This window comes from Narcine bancroftii, chromosome 11, assembly GCF_036971445.1.
Source record: "Narcine bancroftii isolate sNarBan1 chromosome 11, sNarBan1.hap1, whole genome shotgun sequence".
Taxonomy (NCBI): domain Eukaryota; kingdom Metazoa; phylum Chordata; class Chondrichthyes; order Torpediniformes; family Narcinidae; genus Narcine; species Narcine bancroftii.
The window spans coordinates 5,406,523-5,428,710 of record NC_091479.1 but is presented as its reverse complement, the minus strand read 5'-3'; the positions used below and the strand labels follow the sequence as shown (position 1 = coordinate 5,428,710).

The window sequence follows — 22,188 nt, the reverse complement described above, 5'->3', positions numbered from 1 at the left end:
AACCGCTGCAATCGTGTCTGCCTGTCCCGCATCGGACTTGTCAGCCACAAACGAGCCTGCAGCTGACGTGGACTTTTTACCCCCTCCATAAATCTTCGTCCGCGAAGCCAAGCCAAAGAATTCTGCCCACGTGGATTCTAACTTCTTCTCAGTTTATGTGCCTTCCTGCAACCTTGTTAGCCAGGAAATATCATGTCTTTGTTCTTCACTCATTAATCAATCCCCAAGACTTGCTATCCTGTTTTGAAGATCCTTATTTTATTAGACTTTCCTCACCCTTCCTCCCATTCCAGCATCCCTTCACCCTGATTTAACCCATAATACTTGCTTGACTCCTCCCCTTCCAGTTCGGACTCGTTCTCACCTGAAGACCAACCAACCCGAGGGCCTTGGCAGCGAGGCCGGAGCCCGCCCGGCCGCCCTCGGGCCGGGTGAGGTGCCCTGCGGGTAGGCCGGCCGGAAGGGTTTTGCCACGGACACCAGGGCCGGAACGAAGAGCAGCGGCTTTGTTTCCCCGGGACCACGTGACTGGGATTCCGCCAAGATGGCGGCGCTGGAGAGTTGCGTGCGGCGGCTGTGGTGCGCGGTGGAGCGGCCCGAACTCCTGCTGAGGTGACGGCGGGCGGGGGGCCGGAGGGGGTTGGGGCCGGGGCCGGGGCCGGGGGGGTTGGGGCCGGGGTCGGGGGGGTTGGGGCCGGGGCCGGGGCCGGGGCCGGGGGGGTTGGGGCCGGGGTCGGGGGGGTTGGGGCCGGGGCCGGGGGGGTTGGGGCCGGGGCCGGGGTCGGGGGGGTTGGGGCCGGGGCCGGGGTCGGGGGGGTTGGGGCCGGGGCCGGGGCCGGGGGGGTTGGGGCCGGGGCCGGGGCCGGGGGGGTTGGGGCCGGGGCCGGGGCCGGGGGGGTTGGGGCCGGGGCCGGGGCCGGGGGGGTTTGGGCCGGGGCCGGGGGGGTTGGGGCCGGGGCCGGGGGGGTTGGGGCCGGGGCCGGGGGGGTTGGGGCCGGGGCCGGGGGGGTTGGGGCCGGGGCCGGGGCCGGGGGGGTTGGGGCGCCGGGGCCGGGGCCGGGGGGGTTGGGGCCGGGGCCGGGGCCGGGGGGGTTGGGGCCGGGGCCGGGGGGGTTGGGGCCGGGGCCGGGGCCGGGGGGGTTGGGGCCGGGGCCGGGGCCGGGGCCGGGGCCGGGGGGGTTGGGGCCGGGGCCGGGGCCGGGGCCGGGGCCGGGGGGGTTGGGGCCGGGGTCGGGGGGGTTGGGGCCGGGGTCGGGGGGGTTGGGGCCGGGGCCGGGGGGGTTGGGGCCGGGGCCGGGGGGGTTGGGGCCGGGGCCGGGGGGGTTGGGGCCGAGCCCGGGGGTGCAGGGAGGTCGGGGTGAAGTGGAGGTGTTGGTGAAGGGAAGCACCAACACATGGAAAGACGATCAGGACACCAAAAGCAGCCACACATTCCTGACTCATAAGCATCTGTTAATCTCTCTTTAATGTCTTCAGTGACTGAGCCTCCAACATTCCCTATGACCCAAAGAGAAGGCTGAGTTGTACCAGCATTTCTGTATCTTTACTACAACCACAGACTTTCCTGTTTCACTCTCACCCAAGATTTGTTGCTCTCTTGGTGGCAAAAGTTCTTCAATCTTCAAATGGCTCCCCATAGCCAACCATTGCACTTCTGAGTCACCCTCTCAAGCTCACATGTCAATCCATGGCCTTTCACACGACCCTACCCTAACCACCCGCAGAATGGAGGAACAACACCTAATTTTTCGTCTGGGTCTCCTCCAACCCCAGGGCATGAACATTGAGCTCACTGCATTCCACTAATCAGCTTCCTTAAACACCCTCCCCCCCCCCCTTAATTAGTTATTCCAGTTCCTACTTCCTTTCTCTCTCCACCCAGCCTAGACTCCTCCCCCCACCCTCACTACCCCCCTTCCCCCATTTGTTCGGCCATCTGTCATGTCCCTCACATCTTGATGAAGGGCTCAAGCACAAAACGTTGGTTCTGTATCTTCACTGTTGTTACATAAAGGCACTCCAGCATGTGTGTGTTTTTTCACAATCCACCCATCTGTGATCTCACCCGATTATAGAATTACAACATGACCTCACGGGCCTTGAACTCAGTCCCCTGACTACTGTGCCCCATACACATCCTTTCTGAAGGGAAAGCTGGGTCATTGAGAGGGATGGAAGGTGATGATTGATCTGAGACTGGATGGGAGCTGTAATTGTTAGGTTTACATACAATATAGAAATCGATAGCACAGTACAGGCCTGTTGGCACACAGTGTTGTGTTGACCTAATAACCTGCTCTCACAACTCCCTAGAATTTCTCTACTGCATAACCCTTCATTTTTCTCAGTTCTATGTACTTATATAAAAGTATCTTAAAAGATCCTATTGCACCTGCCTTCAACGTTGCTGGCCACACATTCCAGACACTCACCACTCTTCTGAAGAACTTACCTTTTATGTTCCGCCCCCCCCCCCCACCTTAAAACTTGTGTTAGCCATTTCAGCCCTAGGAACAATCCACATGATTAATGTCTCATCATCTTGTATACTTCTATCAGGTACCCCATATCCTCTATCACTCCAAGGGGAAAAGACTCCGTTCACTCAATCTTTCCTCATAAGACATGCTCTCCAATCCAGACAGCATCCTTGTCAATCTCACTATCCTCTCTATACCATCCACATCTTGTAATGAGGTGAGAAGAACTGAACACAATATTTCAAGTGGTGGAGGGGGGGGGGGGGTCTAACTAATATTAGAAATTCATGAATGTGCTATTCTAATTGTTACACTGACCACAAGTTCACCAGCTGGTTTGATGTTTGAACACACTTTCAGAACCAAAACTGTTGATGCCAAAACATCATGTATAGTACAGTAAAATTCCAAAAATCTGGACTGCTCAGATTTTGGGCAGTACTTTTAAAATTCAAATTTAAGAAGAATGAAGAAGAAATGAACAGGTAAATTTTGATAATTTATTAATGAAACGTTTTTCATGTAAAATAAAGTACAAGAAATTTGATTATTTCTGTGCATCTGTGGCGCTTACACATGCACACACACAAAATCCCGCTAAATTTTAAAAGTTTGAGTTTTTGAGAAGTCCGGATTCTCGGTTGGTCTGGATTTCTGGCATTCAGATTTTTGGACTTTTACTCTATCTGTAATATCTGAATCCTGATTGGTACTGGTGAGAATCTGCAATTAACACCATATTCCCTTTGACTCCTCAGTGTGCAGGACAAATTGGCATCAGAGTTCATTAGGGTCACGAAGGAGTTGTATGATTTTCAGAAGAGACAGGAGGCGGATGGGGCTGCTGGAAGCCCATTGCTGGAGTTGGTTGTGGAAAAGTTTGATGAAGAGCAGATCTGGCAGGAGATTGAATTGCAGAACCATTCAGTCTTAAATTATTTCAAGGAGAGTGTGGCTTTCCTTGTTCATGATAATCTCAGCAGACTGACTAGAACTGAAGGGGCCGAGGTCAGTTCTCCTGAAGAGTTTGAAATAGAAGAAGATTATGAACAAGCTGAGAGTAGTGGTGAAGAGACAGGGTTAAAAAAGCAGAAATTTAATGAAAAAAATGATCAGACTGAAAGGCTCAGTGATGAGGACTCAGACATCAATTTTGACATTGACAAGCTTGCGAAAAAGATTAAAATGCAGAAAAAGAACCCCAAACTTCCAAGCTCTGAGCTAGATGATGATTTTTTCAAACTTTCTGAAATGGAAGCAATTTTGGAGGAAGCTGAGAAAGAAGAGGAGAATGTGGAGGATGACGATGAAGATGGTATTGATTACTTTGAAGATATTCCCTCTGAGGATGAAGAAATTATAAAAACGAAGACCAAGAGAAAGGTAATGATCTTCACACTGTTTTATGATAAAGTAGATCTTTGTGATGCTTTTCCAGCCATTCTTTAGTTGTGAGTTTAAGCATTAATACTAACCCAAAGCCAAGTTTATTGTTATCTGATTGTACGTGCAACCCGGCAAAAAAGCGTTTTCCGGTCCTTGGTGCAAAACATGCAGATGCACAGCCAGACATAACATAAGTACAGACAAACAATGAACATGCAGGACATGTATTCAGGTTTACAAATACATATTGTTTCGTGAATACGAGAGATTTGGATTCTTAGTCCCAAATGCTGATTTCTAACACAGAACTCTACGGCATTGACCAGGCCCTTCAGCCCTTGATGTTGTGGCGACCTATATATTCTTACCAATTAAAAAAAAACTAAACAGTTCCTACCTCATAATCTTCTATTTTTCTTCCATCTGTGGGCCTGTCTAAGAGTCTCTTAAATGCCCCTAATGTTTCAGCCTCCATCACCACCTCTGGCAAAGCATTCCAGGCACCCACAACTCTCTACATGAAATATTTTACCCCTGATGTCTCCCCTTTTCTTCCTCACTTTGTCGAGATGTCCTCTGACATTTGCTATTCCTGCCCTGGGAAAAAGGTGCTGACTGTCTACCTTATGCCTCTCAGAATATTGTAGACCTCTGTTAACTCATCTCTCACCTTCCTTTGCTCCAAAGAGAAAAGTCCTAGTTCTGCTAACCCTTGATTCATAAAACTTGTTTTCCAATCCAGGCTGATAAATTTCATCTGCACCCTCCATCACTTTCACATCCTTCCTGTAATGAGGTGACCAGAACTGAACACAATACTCTAAGTATGGTCTCACCAAAGATTTGTAGAGTTGCAACATGTTCTCTCGATTCTTGAACTCAATCCCATGAGTAATGAAGCCTAACATTCCATTGGCCGCCTTAACTGTCCTATCAATCTGTGTGGCAGCTCATTCACTTCGATGAAGGGGGTCACTGAGTTGAATATAACTGGCTCATTCTGCATGGAGATACTAATATATTTTCTTTTGCCTTGCACTTTCTCCCAATCAGGGCATTTTCCTTCATTTGCACAAAAGGCACATTTTTATTGTAAAGCATCTGAAAGCAGAGTAGGTTTCCTGAGGCCAGGATTGGGAAGTCGTTCTCAATATCAGCGAATCCAGGGACAGAGGCAGTTGCTTCTGTCCACTTGGGCTGTGGTTCATACAGTCAACTCCTGCTTTAACACTGCCCTTCTTGCAAATAGGTGAACTTAGACCTATACATGACTGACTACCCTGCTGGGGTGAAAGGGAGGGATCTGTCAGGGTTTGCCAGCTGGCTGCTCAGTAATGTGGAGAGAGGCACTGTTGATTACTTTATCTCTGCATTCCTGCCAAATTCCATGAAAAACTGGCAGCATCAGATTTTCCCGTTAGACATTTGTTTAGAAACAGACATGGCCTGAATGGGCACTGTGGCAGTGCAAGTCTCCGAAAATTTCAAAAAGTGTCCCTCCTCTTCATGTTGGAACCAGGTGTAAAGCGAAATGGTTGTAACTTGTTCCACACCACTGGTCACAATTTGTACATCATTTGGCAGATATCTAAGAGCAGGTAATGCATCTCCCACTTGTGAATAGTTAAATGGATGGCCAGGCCTGTGACATAAATTGTAAATAGGGAGGTCAGTAATAATGTTTTACATCTTTGATTTTTTATTGTTGCTGTGCAGACTAAGAGTTCTAGAAATCTGCAGTACAAGGACTTCTTTGACCCAGTTGAATGTGAAGAACCAGCAAAAGAAGAACTAAAACTGAAGGACAAGAATGATATGTAGGTTCTGTTACTTTCTCCATTCCTTCCCCTGGTGATCAATGTACTTTTAAATTGAAGATGCAGGTACTATTTTTCAGTGTTTTATTAATTTGGCTTTCTTTGGTCACTCAGAGACCAGGAGCAGATGAAGTGTGACAGAGAGGTGAAGGAGAGCTACAAGAAAGTTAGTTTTGATCTGTCCAGTGATGGTGAGGAAGATGACCTGGTGGTCAGTGTGAAAGAGAGGAAGAAGCCAAGAGAGGAAAAATCAAACTTCGAAAAACGGCAAGAAAAGGTGTTAACCAGAATTTTAACATCACTTGAAATCTATTAAAGCTTCTATTTAAATAATGCCTTCAGCGTGGCAAAACTCTTCACTGAAATGTGGAGGATGGGAGGAATATTCAACTCTTCGTAGATATTTTGGGGGAGTCTGGTCATAGGGATGAGCTTTAAGGTTGTGGGTTTGGGAATGTGGTTCAGGAGGGGAATTCCAGCCCTTGAAGCTTTGTCAGCTGAAAATACCAAAGAAAAATGGATGAAGGTGACACCAGTTCTGGTCAGAAGAACAAGCCAGTTGTGATGTTGGGATGGTGTGCAGAAGATTACAGAGTCTAATTCTATCTTAGTCCAGTCCAGCTTTTCTCCTCTCTGATAAAATCTGATAAAGTACCTTAACTCTGCTGTCCTGTAGTGATTCTTAAAGTTTGGTAGCTATAACCTTCCTTGTTTGTAACTCCATGTTAATTTTTCTAGCACTATTCTTGATTTCTTACCTTTCCATAAAAATTCCGTTACTATTTTCGCAGTTTTGCTTGGAATAGGTATTGCACTCGTGGGAACACATTCATCTTAATACAGTTGACTCTTCTTATTAAAGTTAATGGAAGTTCTTTCCAATTCTCTAAAAATCCTTATTTTTTTAATTAATGGTTCGTCGTTCAATTTGTATAAATGTTTTAGGTTGTTATCTATTTTGATACCAAGGTAACGTATCGCCTATGATTGCCATTTAAAAAGGGTTTCTTTTTTAAATTCTGAATTATCAATTTTGTTCATTGGAATCACTTCGCTTTTATTGGTTTTAATCTTGTACCCTGATATCTCTCCATACTCTTTCAATTTCATATGTAGTTTTTTTTATTGACTTATTTGGTTCTGTTAAATATACTATGATGTCATCTGCAAATAGGCTGATTTTATTTCTTTCTCTTTTATTTTTATTCCTTTTATCATAGTTTCCTTCCTTATCAACTCTGCTAGTGGTTCAATAAACAAAGCAAACAGTGAAGGGGATAATGGGCATTCCTGTCTTATCTTGTTGACCTGCTTAATTTAAAGTGATCTACATTCCATTTATTACTACCTTTGCAAATGGTTCATTATATAATGCTCTAATCCAGTTAATACATTTTTCTGGTAGTTTAAATTTCTGTAACACTTTAAACAAATAGTTCCACTCTACCCTATCAAAGGCTTTCTCTGTGTATAACGTAACAGCTACCATTGGCGTTTTATTTATTTGTGCTGCATGAATTAAATTAATAAGTTTACAAACATTATCAGCTGCCCGTCTTTTTTTTAACAAATCCAGTTTGGTCCTGCCTTACTAGTTTCAGTACAGAGTCATTCAGTCTGTTTGCTAATAATTTTTCTATTAATTTATAATCTTTATTCAATAATGATATTGATCTGTATGATGATGGCAATAGCGGGTCTTTTCCTTCTTTTGGGATTACTGTAATTACTGCTGTTTTACATGATTCTGGTAAGTTTTGGGTCTCTTCTACTTAATTTATTACTTCTAGGAGGGGAGGGATTAATAGATCTCAAAAAACTTTATAAAACTCTTAAGGGAATCCATCTTCACCTGGTGTTTAATTGTTTGGTCGTCTCATTAATATATCTTGTATTTCTTCAGTCTGAAAAGGTTCTGTCAATTTATTTTGTTCTATTTGTAGATATGGTAGTTCAATATTAGATTAAAAAATTGTCATTTTTTTCCTTTTCTCAGTTTGGTATAATTGTTTATAGAATCTTTCATTAATCTCCAATGGATTATATGTGATCTGGTTATCGTCTTTTCTTGTTGCTAGAATGGTTCTTTTAGCTTGTTCTGTTTTAAGTTGCCAGGCCAATATTTTATGTGTTTTCTCTCCCAGTTTATAATATTTTTGATTTCTTTTAATTATATTTTTCTCTATATGTTTGTAATGTTTCATATTTTAAATTTTTCTCTGCCAGTTCTCTTTTTCTCTGTATCTTCTCTTTTCGCTAATTCCTTTTCTATGATTGTTATCTCTTTTTTCAATTGTTCTACTTCCCAATTATATTCCTTTTTAATTTTAGTCGTATAGCTAATTATTTGTCCTCTAATAAAGGCCTTCATTGCATCCCATAAAATGAATTTATCTTTTACTGATTCCATATTTATCTCGAAGTCTATTTTAATTTGTTCAATATATTCTTTGAAATCTTGTCTTTTTAACAGTGTAGGATTTAGTCTCCATCCTCTAATTCAATTGTTAATAACAGGGGAGAGTGATCTGATAATCTTCCTTGATATTCCATTTTTTTAACTCTTCCTTGGATCTGTGCCGATAACAAAAATGTCTATTCTTGAATAGATCTTGTGTCTATTTGAGTAATATGAATATTCTCTCTTTTTGGAGTTGTTTCCTCCATATATCGATTAGTTTCATATCTTCCATTGCTTTTAGTGTAAATTTAGTTACTTGATTCTTATTGTTAATTGTCTTCCCAGTTTTGTCCATCACTGGACACTGGTTGAAATTGAAATCCCCTCCAAGCAAGATATATCCCCGTGTATCTGCATAAATTGCTGGTCTTGTTAGGTGCATAGATGTTTAGTAAATTCCAAAATTCAGAATAAATCTGGCACTTGGTCATTAATATCTACCTGCTGGATCTGTTATTATTTCTTTTATGTTGATTGGTAGATCTTTGTTGACTAATGTTGCTACTCTCCTGGATTTTGAATTTTATTATGATGTCACTACATGGCCGACCCAGTCTCTCTTCACTTTTTCAGGGTTCTATGTTAAGTGTGTTTCGTGCACAAAAGCAATGTCAATTTTTGTCTTTTTTTGTAATGTCAGTAACCTCTTTTAATTTGATTGTGTATTTCATTAATATTTACAGTTATGAAATTTAATGTACCCATCTTGTACCTCTTCAATTCTCTCTCATCTCCTCTTTCCCAATTTAAAAAAAAATTATTTTTGCACATCTCAATACACGATGACACGGTTAAAAAACAAATGATCCTAGAAACCCCTACTAAAATTAACATATAAAATATTCCTACCCAAAATAATGAAAGTCCCCCCCTGTATTGGGTTGTCTTTGACTCCTTGCCAGACAACCACAATTCCCTTATCTATTTGGGTTGCGGTAATAACCGCAAGCGTCAACAGATTTTGCAGGAGCAGTTCTTTTCCTCTCCTCAGACACCCCCCTCCCCTACAGATAAACACTATATTTTTTAAAAATGTAACAAAGCTTTTTTTCCCCCTTTTTTCTTTTTTCCCCTCCTTATCTTTTTCAAATTTCAACCTTATATTTACATTATTATCTGTACAATTTATTTCTATACTTTGTTTTGATGGTCTTTTTTTAATACTTCTCGTTTCGTTGTCTGTTTGGCAGTTGTTCTGCAAAGTGTTGGGCATCTGTCAGGTCTGAGAACAATCTATTTCTTTCCCCTGGAATAAATACTTTTAATATTGCTGGATGTCGTAGATTAAAATTATATCCTTTCTTCCATTGTGTCTGCTTTGTCAAGTTAAATTCTTTCCATTTAAGAGCTCGAAGCTGATGTCTGGATAGAAAAATATTTTTTGTCCTTTATATTCCAGTGGTTCTTTATTTTCTTTTACTTTATCCTTTTCCTGCTCTAATATTTTTTCTCTCATTGTATGTCTTCATAAACTATTATTATGAAACATGGTTTTTGTTTTGAATAAGGCTTTGGTGCCGATGTTCTATTGCTCTTTCAATTTCGACGTTGTCTTGTAGTTTTTCTGCTTCCAGGACTTGTGGGATCCATCTTTTTATGAAAAGATTTACTCTGGGTTGAAGAAACAGCATCAGGTGACTGAGATAGTGACTGAAGCAGAGACCACCATGTCATTGATCTCATTGGTAAATGAAGAAGTTTGTTCCTTGGACTTGGATTCAGCTTAGACCAAGGGGAAACATCAACATGGAGTTAATAGGACTTTAAGATCTATAGCCAGTCTATGATTTCTGTGTTAACCCGTAATCTTTTTCCCCCGTAGCTGAGAGCACAGATCCAGCAGATGGAGCAATCTGCCTTGGCGCAGAAGCCGTGGCAACTCCTGGGAGAGGTCACAGCTCAGAAACGGCCTGCGAACAGCCTGCTTGAAGAGGACCTTCTATTTGACCATGCTGTGAGGAAGGGTGAGTTTCTGCTCTGCATAATCACCGAGTATCTAATGGCACCAATTCCTGGCAATGTCTGGTGCTTTGGACAATGAATCTGTCAGCATTCTCTTCTAATTTGTACTCATGTCTGTTCTCAGCACCAGTAATCACTGAGGAAACCACACTTCAACTGGAGGATATTATTGTCCAGAGGATTAAGGACCAGGTCAGTTTATGATTTTGCTGTTAACACTGAATCAGATTGTTTGTGATGTAATTAACCAAGAATTGTTGGATCAAGAGTCATCCTCCTGTTCTTGTTCACTCTTCTAATTTGAAGGTATCAAGAGCCATAAAACAGTTGGAAAGAGAGGGAATCATTAAATTTACAGAAACTGAACTGAAAGGCAAGGGGAAGGATAGAGATGAAAGATTAACAAGGTTGTCCATGTGTGGTACCACAGGAGATGGGTCAGGTCCTAAAAGAGTATTTATTATCTGCAGTTACTATGAGAAAGACAGGGAGTACAACCCGACGAAACAATCTGATGACAATAAACTTGAACTTGACTTAACCTTAACAAAGACTTTGCTGAAGTCCATTCAGACAGCATCTACAAACCAGCCTCCAAAAACTCCAATCCACGAGGCACATCTTGTCACAAAGCCATGTTGTAACCCTAATCAGCCCTTGCCTTTCCAAATTCAAATCGATCTGCCTCTCAGAATCTCCTCCAGCAACAGGTGACATTAAGCCCATACTTCCCGGGTTTGTCCTTCAGCCATTTTAAAATAAAGGCACAGCAGCAGTAACTGTCCAGTCTTCCAGCATTCTCACCCGTGCTTAATGATGATGCAAACATCTGCTGGGGCTCCTACAATTTCTTCCCAATCTCCCATATTGTCCCGAGATCACTTGATCAGGGTTCAGGGATTTATCAACCTTTTAAGACCTCCCATACCACCTTCTCTTCAACTCAGACTCTACAACATTTGGGAAGAAACGGTACATGACAGGCAGCCCAAAATCCATAAAATACACCCAGTAGTGTCTAGGAAGCAAAATCTTCATTGTTCATGGTTGTATTAACTAGGCATTACTATGTTCCATTGGTTAGTAGATGGCCAAGGGGAAGGTCAGTCTGAGGATGGTGGAGCTGCAGAAAGATTACACGGAAACTGGAGGGTGAATGTATAGGGACTGGTGAAGTTCTCACCAATGGCTTCACCAATTAAAATGTTTCCAGCCCTGAGTGACAAATGTAAATGGGCTACAAAAATTACTTTTCCAAGGAAAAAAGACTCATGATGAGGATTGAAAGGACCTGAAAACAATGTGATTCCTTAAAATAAAGTAAACCCTGAAATAAAATTCCTTAACAAAATGAAATCCAAGAATATATAACAGGTCAGTAAGAGGAAATCAAGTAACTGGCAACAAAAAAAAGAGGAAAATAAATGCGTCGTGTGATAATAAAAAGTTTAAATTTGTAAAAGTAAACATTCTCTGAAGTGACACATAAACCTTTGAAGATGGGAGAAAATATTCAGACAGTGGAGAGCCTTGGTCGGGCTTGGCTTGTAGCAGCTGACTGAATAAAATTGTTTTAAACAGCAATGGTGTCGCCCAGGATGAAGAGCGGGTTGATGCTGCTCGCTGTTGGGGCAATTCTCTTAAAGTGTCTCATCCCTGATTAGTAAGAGTTGCCCAATTAAAGGCTTTATCTGAAAACTTGGGGGGAGGGGTGGTTAATTATCGATAATGTTATTGTTAGTCTTTTGGGCGGCTCCGTAAAGGGGGAGGAACCTGCAGATATTTTTTAAAAAATGACTGAAAATAAAGTAAAACGTTTTAAGGTTTATTTATTCATGTAGGTGAAGTTTGTTCAGTGTAAGGACAGTCTAGTATTTTTGTCCTTTAAACTGTTTATTCCCAATCCAGGTGTATTAATCATTTTAAGTCTCAAGCAACCAGATTCACTTCCCATCCTTGTAGGTACTGGATACCAGGGTTTTTTTTTTCTGTACTATGGAGTTCCAGTTTTTCCATTCAGATTTTCTGGAACTTTGCTGAGTTTCCAGCCTTTTATGCCTTAACGAAGGTTAGCGAGGTAAATATTTATGATTCATTTGAACTGCTTCATCAGTATCATTTCCATCAAGGTAACCTTGGATATCGGTTGGCACAGATGGAATCTGCAGAGCCCAGAAGACTTTCAGTTTTGTAGATTTCAGCTGTTGATGGTAAATCGAGTGCTGATGTGTGCTCTATGTCACAGGCCTGGGATGATGTCTTGAGGAAGGAGAAAACAAAAGAGGAAACTTTTGAATACAAAAAACGACTCACCTTGGATCATGAAAAAAGTAAACAGAGCCTGGCAGAAATCTACGAGCAAGAATATCTAAAACAAACTGAGGTAATAAACTCTGCTAGTCTTGGGTCACCTTCTTTGTTTGGTCTTGTCTGAGGTTATATTTAATTGAATCACCATGGCTAGTTTCATTGATCTCAGATATATAAAGTAAATCGGATCAGGATTCATGATCATTACATGATGAAATAGATGGTCAACACCACGGATGAAGTAAAAACACACAATGCTGGAGAAACTCAGCAGGTCAAACAGTGCACTTTATAGAGCAAAGATAGATACATTACCAAAGTTTCTGGCTTGAGCCCTTCATCAAGGAATGAGCAAAATGTTTTTTTTATATCTTGATGAAGGTATGAAAGATCAAGCCTGAAATGTTGCTTATGTATCTTGATCTTTGATGTATAAAGTACACTGTTTGATCTGCTGAGTTTCTCCAGCATTGTGTTTCTAACTTGGAGATTGGCTTTGAACAGAGAAAATTATTTGTGAATGTAAATGTCCCCGGGCAGAGTCACATCTTCAGGAACTATCCTGAGGAGTGTAGGTACTTTCGAGACTGTACCCCAGGGAGAGTCACCACCTTCATTGTCAGGTATTATTGGTTAACATTTTTAAAAAAAGAACTGGGGGTGATATTTTTAAAGAATTTTGTTAATGCTTGGGTTAAAAGGAGTAAAGAAGTGGAAGAGTTTTGTTTCAAGACAGAGGGCGGTTGTGGTCATGTAGCTGTTGTGTGGAGGTGCATGTCAGCTTTTTATTTAAATTTTGTTTACTTCAGCAAGAATCTAAAGAGGAGGAAAACCAGCAGGACATAGAGATCCGGAAAATGATGAATTCTTTGTTTCTCAAATTGGATGCTCTGTCAAACTTCCACTTCACCCCCAAACCGGTGAGTAAAAAATGTGACAAGAAAAATGATTGGAAGATGGTGTATGAGAGACACAGCTCCCTGGCTTTCTCCCTGTAACCCTTGATGCCCTGACTAATCAAATACCTGTCGATCTCTGCCTGAAATAACACCCAATGAAACAGCATTTCTTTGGACCTCAGTACATAATAATCACATAAACAAAGATATAATTTAAAATACTGTTTATCAATCTCACAACCTGTGGGAAGAAGCTATTCCCAAACCTGGCAGTCCTGGTTTTTATGTTCCTGATAGTAGTGGATCAGAAATCCTGTGTGCTGCACGGAAAATTCTTTGTACCCTATTTCAGCAATGCTCCAAGTAAATGTCAGTAGTGGAAAGGGAGATGCCAGTGATCTTGGCCATTTTGATAATCCTTTGTAGTGACTTCCAGTCTGATGGTTTGCAGCTACCGTCCCACACAATGATGCAGCCGGACAGGACGCTCTTTTGAGCTCCTGTAAAAAGTTGTCAAGATTTGGACTGGAAGCTTGTCTTCCTCAACCTGCTTAGGAAGTGTAAGCTCTGTTGGGCCTTCCTGACTAATGAGGTGGTGTTGTGGATCCAGGATAGGTTGTCCTTTACATGCATGCCAATGGGACCATTGCTGTGTCCTCCTGATCCATAATCATCTCCTTTGTACTGTCCACATTGAGACTTGGGTTTTTACACCATTTTACAAACCTTCCAACCTCCTCTCTGGAAACTGATGAGGCCAACTCCTGTTGTATTATCCCAGGTCTGGGGCAGCTGTTTCCTAATTGGTTGTTATCTGTTCTAGCCCGTTAAGAGTGGCTGTCTGATATCACTGTCTCCAGCAGTGAATTGCACATCAATCCCTGTCCTTCGCCTCCCAGATTACAAGTGGACATGGCTGAACAAGTTCAAACTGTGATGTGCCTGTGGTTGGATTTTTCAGAAGATCAAATGTGGGCACTTGGTGTAATCTCTAATTCCTGGAGAGAGTTCAGAATTTTCAGGAGGTTTGAAGAAAGATTTTTGATCCAAACTATTAAAATTATAGTCCCTTTTATTAGAATAGATTTGTGTTTCATTCCAATAAAACTTTGAAAGTTTACTGATTCCAAAATCTGAACCCTACATTTCAAATCCTTGTTTTCTTTCTGTCATGCAAGTACCAACTATCTTTGATCCTACGCATGCTGCCTCATTCCTCATTTACAAACTCATCACAATCTTTGTGCCATTAGCATTGAGCCACCTACCAAAACCCTTGGAAATGTTGGGTGTGGGTAGTGGTGCCGGCAACTAACATTCCAGTCTGAACACAACTCTTGCTGCAAGACTGAGCACACAAATCTGCAGAGGGGGTGCGTGGAGGGTTGGGAACGAATTGTTGGAATTAACTCATTCTTGGTGCATGGTTTTGATGGTGCATATTTGTTTCATCAGCCTGTGCCTGAGATAAAGGTTGTCTCCAATGTGCCATCGATCAACATGGAGGAGGTGGCACCCGTCAATGTCAGCAATGCTACTCTGCTAGCACCAGAAGAAATCAAGGTAAGACTTTGTGAAAGGCAGTGTAAAGAGTAACATTTAACGTGGGTAAGCCGTTACTAAGGTACCCAGACGAGCTGGCACAGGGAAGGCTGCATCACGTGACCCGAGTTCAGTAGCTTTGGGCATATTGCGATTAAGATCAGCTGTGAAGCTTCTTGTTTTTTGATTTGCCCTGTGGCAGCACCTCTCCCTGAGGCTGTTTTGGGGAACTGGCAACTGATATGGCTGAATTGCATGAATTTTGGTGACATTGAGTGATCGGGAGCTGAGTGCTGGAGCTGTCTTGATTGCTAATAAATTACAGGAGAAGGGCCGAGCTGGAGTTCTTCAGGGTCAAAATGAAAAGACACTCACAGACAAAAAGAGGGAGAGAAGGAAGAAGAAGAGGGTGAAACGTCTGCGACTCCAGACAAATGAGATGCGTCAGAAAATCCTGGAAAAACAGAACGTGAAGCTGAGCAACAAACAAGAGAAAGAAAGAATTGCTGAGAAAGGAAAGAAACTGTCTCGACAAGGAAAGGTGATGATGCTGAAGGTGAGGATGCACACAGTGATGAATGTTGAGGAGAGGGCCCTTGGTATAATCAGGCTGTGTTTTCTGCCCTGTGTTGATCATTTTGCAGTGGTTTATTTTTGTGCAACTTTTTTCCCCCTGTAACAGTAAATCACCAGGAATCCTAGAATGACTGATTTAATTCATGTCCAGTAATCCTTCATTTGCATTGTCCAGTTGTGTTGTGATTTCAAACAAACCCCCATCAACTTAATTTATCTCACTCAATCACATCAAATGTAAAAAGAAAATAAACTGCACTTACCCGAAAATATTGGGACTAACAGAATATTTCAATTCAGAGAGAAAGTGGTTAATATCATGGTGGGGTTCTTCAGCAGCTAAAATGTGAGCTTTGAACAGTTACACCTCCCCCAGTTGCTGAACTAATTGTTAGACAATCACCCTCTTTAACTGCATTTACTATCGCCTGAACCATTGACATCCTGATTGCAATCAACTTCACTACTGTGAACACGAGCACTGCTCACCATCGTGTAGTTCAACCTGTGAGAATGGAGAACAGTACAGGGATCACACTCCAGCCCACGAACAAGCCCTCTGTTCTGAGCTACTTTGACATGGTACATATTCATGTCTCTATCTCGAACTACTACTTAAACACTACTCTCTTATTTGCTTCCACCACTCACCCTGGGAGCCTGTTCAGGCATCGACCACTCCATGCATTTATATATAAAAACAACAACTTGCACAGCACATTTCCTTTAAACCCCACTTTAAATGCATGTCCTCGAGTATCTAACATTTTAACGCCAAGAAAAAGATTCTGATTAATTAATCTCTGCCTCTCGTAAGTCACCCTTGTTGCCAACTCTCCAGAGAAAGCAACCCAAATTTTTCTAAACCAGGCATCATTCATTAAATCTCTTCCTTACCCTTTCCAAAGCTTTCCTGGAATGGAGCAACCAGACTTGCACACACAATGGTTCCGTGGTCCAACCAGTTTTGTTTAACTGCAGCACGAGTTCGTCATTGAAATTCACAACTAAGAAAAAGGCTAACAAGTTTTTTTTTCCTTGCACAAAGGATGAAGGAAAAGACAAAGGTCTGCGTTCATCAAAAGCTTTCTTCTCACATTTACAAGATCAAGTGAAAGCTGAGGTCAGAGGAGTCAAGGTTGGAGACGAGAAGAATAAGAACAAGAAACTTTCAGCCAACAAGTTAAAACTTTAATATGGACTCCTTCACATTATCTATGTGGTAACAAGCACCTGCAGTTATTTCTTATTCAAAACTGGACCTTCCTGAATAAATACTTTTTTTTTGTTTGGAACAGAGAGCTTCTTGTTGGCATTCTTGATTCGTGCACAAATACAATGGAAAATCTAAACTATAGAAAAGAGGCAACTGAGCAGGTCAGATGGATTCTCTGCAGAGAAATTGCTGGCCTTTTAGCAGAATCAGAAAATCTTTTAAGATCCAATGACATGGGGGCAAAGAACATGGTTTGGACTGAAATGAAAAGAATAAATATCAGTGCGAAACAGAAAAGTGCAAGAGAAAACAGCAGGTCACACAGTGTCTCTGGGAAGAAAGTCTATTACCCATGTTTTGGGCCTGAGCCCTTCATCATGAGCAGAAAGCAGGCAGGCACCTGAATGAACAGGTGGAGGAGGAGCACAAGCCAATAGGCAAGAGGTCCTAGTTGGAGGATGGGATGGGGGGGTGCAGAAGAGAATAAAAGCTGAAAGGTTATGGCAGGAAGGGGTATCACTGAATCTCAGATTGGATATATAAATGCTTGTCCTGCCCTGGATAGTTTGGTAACGTGTGTGTGTTATGTGTCTGTGTTTTGGACCAAAGAACACTGTTTCATGGGGTTGTACTTGTACAATTGGATGATAATAAACCTGTCTTGAACTTGGGAGTGAGAATGGGATGGGGAGCTGGAGGAAAGGAGATAGATGGGTAGGGAAAGAGACAAAAACTGGAGGTTGATGTTAATGCACATCCAGAGAGGGGAAGGTGCGTCTGGTGGTGGAATCACATTGGAGGTGGCTAATATGCAGTAGGTGAGGACATAGGCATCCTGTCCTTGTTGCATCAAAGGGCAGAGGGGACCAGGGCATTGATGTGGGAAGTAGAGGTAATGTGGGAAAGGGCTGAGCTGATGATGGTACGTTTTTTAAGAAGTTTTACTAAATTTGATATTTTCCGAGAAATTGGGCTGTACCTTTCTGGTTACCACACAAATGCAACTGTTGGCAGTTTCTGCAGAGTGTACACTGATTGTGTAAATCAATGGATGGGAACCAATGCAGCAGATCAGAGTAATGGAATAGTTGGCTAATTGGACTCCAACGTATTCAGTTTGTTCAGAGCATCTCAATTGGTCTGTGGAAGTATCCTGGAATGTTGAACATCAGAGGCATCTTTTACTCTTTATATTGTTGAGAAAATTTGTTGGACCTCTGCTATGAGCAATGAAGATTGATCATTAAATATGAATTTGCTTTTCCCCCCTTTTTAAATTGCACCAGGACTGCTGCTGGGCTGGTTATGCGACAGTGTTCTCATTATTTAACATTTAAACATTCATCATTCTATCTTGAATATAATTTGTGGAGTACTGAATTCCAAAGATCCATTACCACAGCGGTCACTGGATCTCCCCCTGGGTTTTGGAGAAGTGTAATAATTCCCTGAAACCACAGCTGCAGATGTTGACGAGAAATCCGGACTCAAGCCGTGCACGGAGAACCTTCCTTCTGTTGGCTCAGACCAGAGCATAACAGTGGATGGACACACCCAGGCTGGGCAGCCGCACACGGGCGAACGGTCGAACGCACAGGGGCGAACGATCGAACGCACGCGGGCTGGGCAGCCGCACACGGGCGAACGCACTGGGGCGAACGATCGAACGCACGCGGGCTGGGCAGCCGCACACGATCGAACGCACGCGGGCTGGGCAGCCGCACACGATCGAACGCACGCGGGCTGGGCAGCCGCACACGGGCGAACGGTCGAACGCACAGGGGCGAACGATCGAACGCACGCGGGCTGGACAGCCGCACACGGGCGAACGGTCGAACGCACAGGGGCGAACGATCGAACGCACGCGGGCTGGGCAGCCGCACACGGGCGAACGGTCGAACGCACGCGGGCTGGGCAGCCGCACACGGGCGAACGGTCGAACGCACAGGGGCGAACGATCGAACGCACGCGGGCTGGGCAGCCGCACACGGGCGAACGGTCGAACGCACAGGGGCGAACGATCGAACGCACGCGGGCTGGGCAGCCGCACACGGGCAAACGGTCGAACGCACAGGGGCGAACGATCGAACGCACGCGGGCTGGGCAGCCGCACACGGGCGAACGGTCGAACGCACAGGGGCGAACGATCGAACGCACGCGGGCTGGGCAGCCGCACACGGGCGAACGGTCGAACGCACAGGGGCGAACGATCGAACGCACGCGGGCTGGGCAGCCGCACACGGGCGAACGGTCGAACGCACAGGGGCGAACGATCGAACGCACGCGGGCTGGGCAGCCGCACACGGGCGAACGGTCGAACGCACAGGGGCGAACGATCGAACGCACGCGGGCTGGGCAGCCGCACACGGGCGAACGGTCGAACGCACAGGGGCGAACGATCGAACGCACGCGGGCTGGGCAGCCGCACGCGGGCTGGGCAGCCGCACACGGGCGAACGAACGAACGCACACGGGCGAACGGTCGAACGCACAGGGGCGAACGATCGAACGCACGCGGGCTGGGCAGCCGCACACGGGCGAACGGTCGAACGCACAGGGGCGAACGATCGAACGCACGCGGGCTGGGCAGCCGCACACGGGCGAACGGTCGAACGCACAGGGGCGAACGATCGAACGCACGCGGGCTGGGCAGCCGCACACGGGCGAACGGTCGAACGCACAGGGGCGAACGATCGAACGCACGCGGGCTGGGCAGCCGCACACGGGCGAACGGTCGAACGCACAGGGGCGAACCATCGAACGCACGCGGGCTGGGCAGCCGCACACGGGCGAACGGTCGAACGCACAGGGGCGAACCATCGAACGCACGCGGGCTGGGCAGCCGCACACGGGCGAACGGTCGAACGCACAGGGGCGAACGATCGAACGCACGCGGGCTGGGCAGCCGCACACGGGCGAACGGTCGAACGCACAGGGGCGAACGATCGAACGCACGCGGGCTGGGCAGCCGCACACGGGCGAACGGTCGAACGCACAGGGGCGAACGATCGAACGCACGCGGGCTGGGCAGCCGCACACGGGCGAACGGTCGAACGCACAGGGGCGAACGATCGAACGCACGCGGGCTGGGCAGCCGCACACGGGCGAACGGTCGAACGCACAGGGGCGAACGATCGAACGCACGCGGGCTGGGCAGCCGCACACGGGCGAACGGTCGAACGCACAGGGGCGAACGATCGAACGCACGCGGGCTGGGCAGCCGCACACGGGCGAACGGTCGAACGCACAGGGGCGAACGATCGAACGCACGCGGGCTGGGCAGCCGCACACGGGCGAACGGTCGAACGCACAGGGGCGAACGATCGAACGCACGCGGGCTGGGCAGCCGCACACGGGCGAACGGTCGAACGCACAGGGGCGAACGATCGAACGCACGCGGGCTGGGCAGCCGCACACGGGCGAACGGTCGAACGCACGCGGGCTGGGCAGCCGCACACGGGCGAACGGTCGAACGCACAGGGGCGAACGGTCGAACGCACGCGGGCTGGGCAGCCGCACACGGGCGAACGGTCGAACGCACAGGGGCGAACGATCGAACGCACGCGGGCTGGGCAGCCGCACACGGGCGAACGGTCGAACGCACAGGGGCGAACGATCGAACGCACGCGGGCTGGGCAGCCGCACACGGGCGAACGGTCGAACGCACAGGGGCGAACGATCGAACGCACGCGGGCTGGGCAGCCGCACACGGGCGAACGGTCGAACGCACACGGGCGAACGGTCGAACGCACGCGGGCTGGGCAGCCGCACGCGGGCTGGGCAGCCGCACACGGGCGAACGGTCGAACGCACAGGGGCGAACGATCGAACGCACGCGGGCTGGGCAGCCGCACACGGGCGAACGGTCGAACGCACAGGGGCGAACGATCGAACGCACGCGGGCTGGGCAGCCGCACACGGGCGAACGGTCGAACGCACAGGGGCGAACGATCGAACGCACGCGGGCTGGGCAGCCGCACACGGGCGAACGGTCGAACGCACAGGGGCGAACGATCGAACGCACGCGGGCTGGGCAGCCGCACACGGGCGAACGGTCGAACGCACAGGGGCGAACGATCGAACGCACGCGGGCTGGGCAGCCGCACACGGGCGAACGGTCGAACGCACAGGGGCGAACGATCGAACGCACGCGGGCTGGGCAGCCGCACACGGGCGAACGGTCGAACGCACAGGGGCGAACGATCGAACGCACGCGGGCTGGGCAGCCGCACACGGGCGAACGGTCGAACGCACAGGGGCGAACGATCGAACGCACGCGGGCTGGGCAGCCGCACACGGGCGAACGGTCGAACGCACAGGGGCGAACGATCGAACGCACGCGGGCTGGGCAGCCGCACACGGGCGAACGGTCGAACGCACAGGGGCGAACGATCGAACGCACGCGGGCTGGGCAGCCGCACACGGGCGAACGGTCGAACGCACAGGGGCGAACGATCGAACGCACGCGGGCTGGGCAGCCGCACACGGGCGAACGGTCGAACGCACAGGGGCGAACGATCGAACGCACGCGGGCTGGGCAGCCGCACACGGGCGAACGGTCGAACGCACAGGGGCGAACGATCGAACGCACGCGGGCTGGGCAGCCGCACACGGGCGAACGGTCGAACGCACAGGGGCGAACGATCGAACGCACGCGGGCTGGGCAGCCGCACACGGGCGAACGGTCGAACGCACAGGGGCGAACGATCGAACGCACGCGGGCTGGGCAGCCGCACACGGGCGAACGGTCGAACGCACAGGGGCGAACGATCGAACGCACGCGGGCTGGGCAGCCGCACACGGGCGAACGGTCGAACGCACAGGGGCGAACGATCGAACGCACGCGGGCTGGGCAGCCGCACACGGGCGAACGGTCGAACGCACAGGGGCGAACGATCGAACGCACGCGGGCTGGGCAGCCGCACACGGGCGAACGGTCGAACGCACAGGGGCGAACGATCGAACGCACGCGGGCTGGGCAGCCGCACACGGGCGAACGGTCGAACGCACAGGGGCGAACGATCGAACGCACGCGGGCTGGGCAGCCGCACACGGGCGAACGGTCGAACGCACAGGGGCGAACGATCGAACGCACGCGGGCTGGGCAGCCGCACACGGGCGAACGGTCGAACGCACAGGGGCGAACGATCGAACGCACGCGGGCTGGGCAGCCGCACACGGGCGAACGGTCGAACGCACAGGGGCGAACGATCGAACGCACGCGGGCTGGGCAGCCGCACACGGGCGAACGGTCGAACGCACAGGGGCGAACGATCGAACGCACGCGGGCTGGGCAGCCGCACACGGGCGAACGGTCGAACGCACACGGGCGAACGGTCGAACGCACAGGGGCGAACGATCGAACGCACGCGGGCTGGGCAGCCGCACACGGGCGAACGGTCGAACGCACAGGGGCGAACGATCGAACGCACGCGGGCTGGGCAGCCGCACACGGGCGAACGGTCGAACGCACAGGGGCGAACGATCGAACGCACGCGGGCTGGGCAGCCGCACACGGGCGAACGGTCGAACGCACAGGGG

The 22,188-nt window shown here is 47.5% G+C and overlaps 2 protein-coding genes across 5 annotated transcripts in view; one reads left to right on the top strand and one right to left on the bottom strand.

Moving 5' to 3' along the window:
* Positions 1-22,188, bottom strand: part of mtmr10 (myotubularin related protein 10) — a 173,634-nt gene that overhangs the window by 50,090 nt on the left and 101,356 nt on the right. The window lies entirely within an intron of this gene.
* Positions 332-16,728, top strand: mphosph10 (M-phase phosphoprotein 10 (U3 small nucleolar ribonucleoprotein)). 2 transcript variants are annotated; one of them, XM_069902359.1, is made up of 11 exons: positions 333-612; positions 3,239-3,863; positions 5,583-5,683; positions 5,798-5,960; positions 9,967-10,108; positions 10,231-10,298; positions 12,352-12,489; positions 13,226-13,336; positions 14,771-14,878; positions 15,183-15,413; positions 16,482-16,728. In XM_069902359.1, the coding sequence occupies exons 1-11, from the start codon at positions 545-547 to the stop codon at positions 16,626-16,628; spliced, it is 1,902 nt and encodes a 633-aa protein (XP_069758460.1). In that variant the 5' UTR covers positions 333-544; the 3' UTR covers positions 16,629-16,728. The 2 variants fall into 2 exon arrangements, with proteins under 2 accessions (XP_069758462.1, XP_069758460.1); XM_069902361.1 differs by lacking the exon at positions 15,183-15,413 and having other exon boundaries at positions 332-612.

What these genes read in the sequence shown, in the direction of transcription:
- mphosph10 (XM_069902359.1), top strand. Translation starts at nt 545, where the DNA reads ATGGCGGCGCTGGAGAGTTGCGTGCGGCGGCTGTGGTGCGCGGTGGAG. An exon ending in TCCACTTCACCCCCAAACCG is followed by an intron (nt 13,337 to 14,770) that starts GTGAGTAAAAAA and finishes TTGTTTCATCAG; the next exon opens with CCTGTGCCTGAGATAAAGGT. An exon ending in TAGCACCAGAAGAAATCAAG is followed by an intron (nt 14,879 to 15,182) that starts GTAAGACTTTGT and finishes AATAAATTACAG; the next exon opens with GAGAAGGGCCGAGCTGGAGT.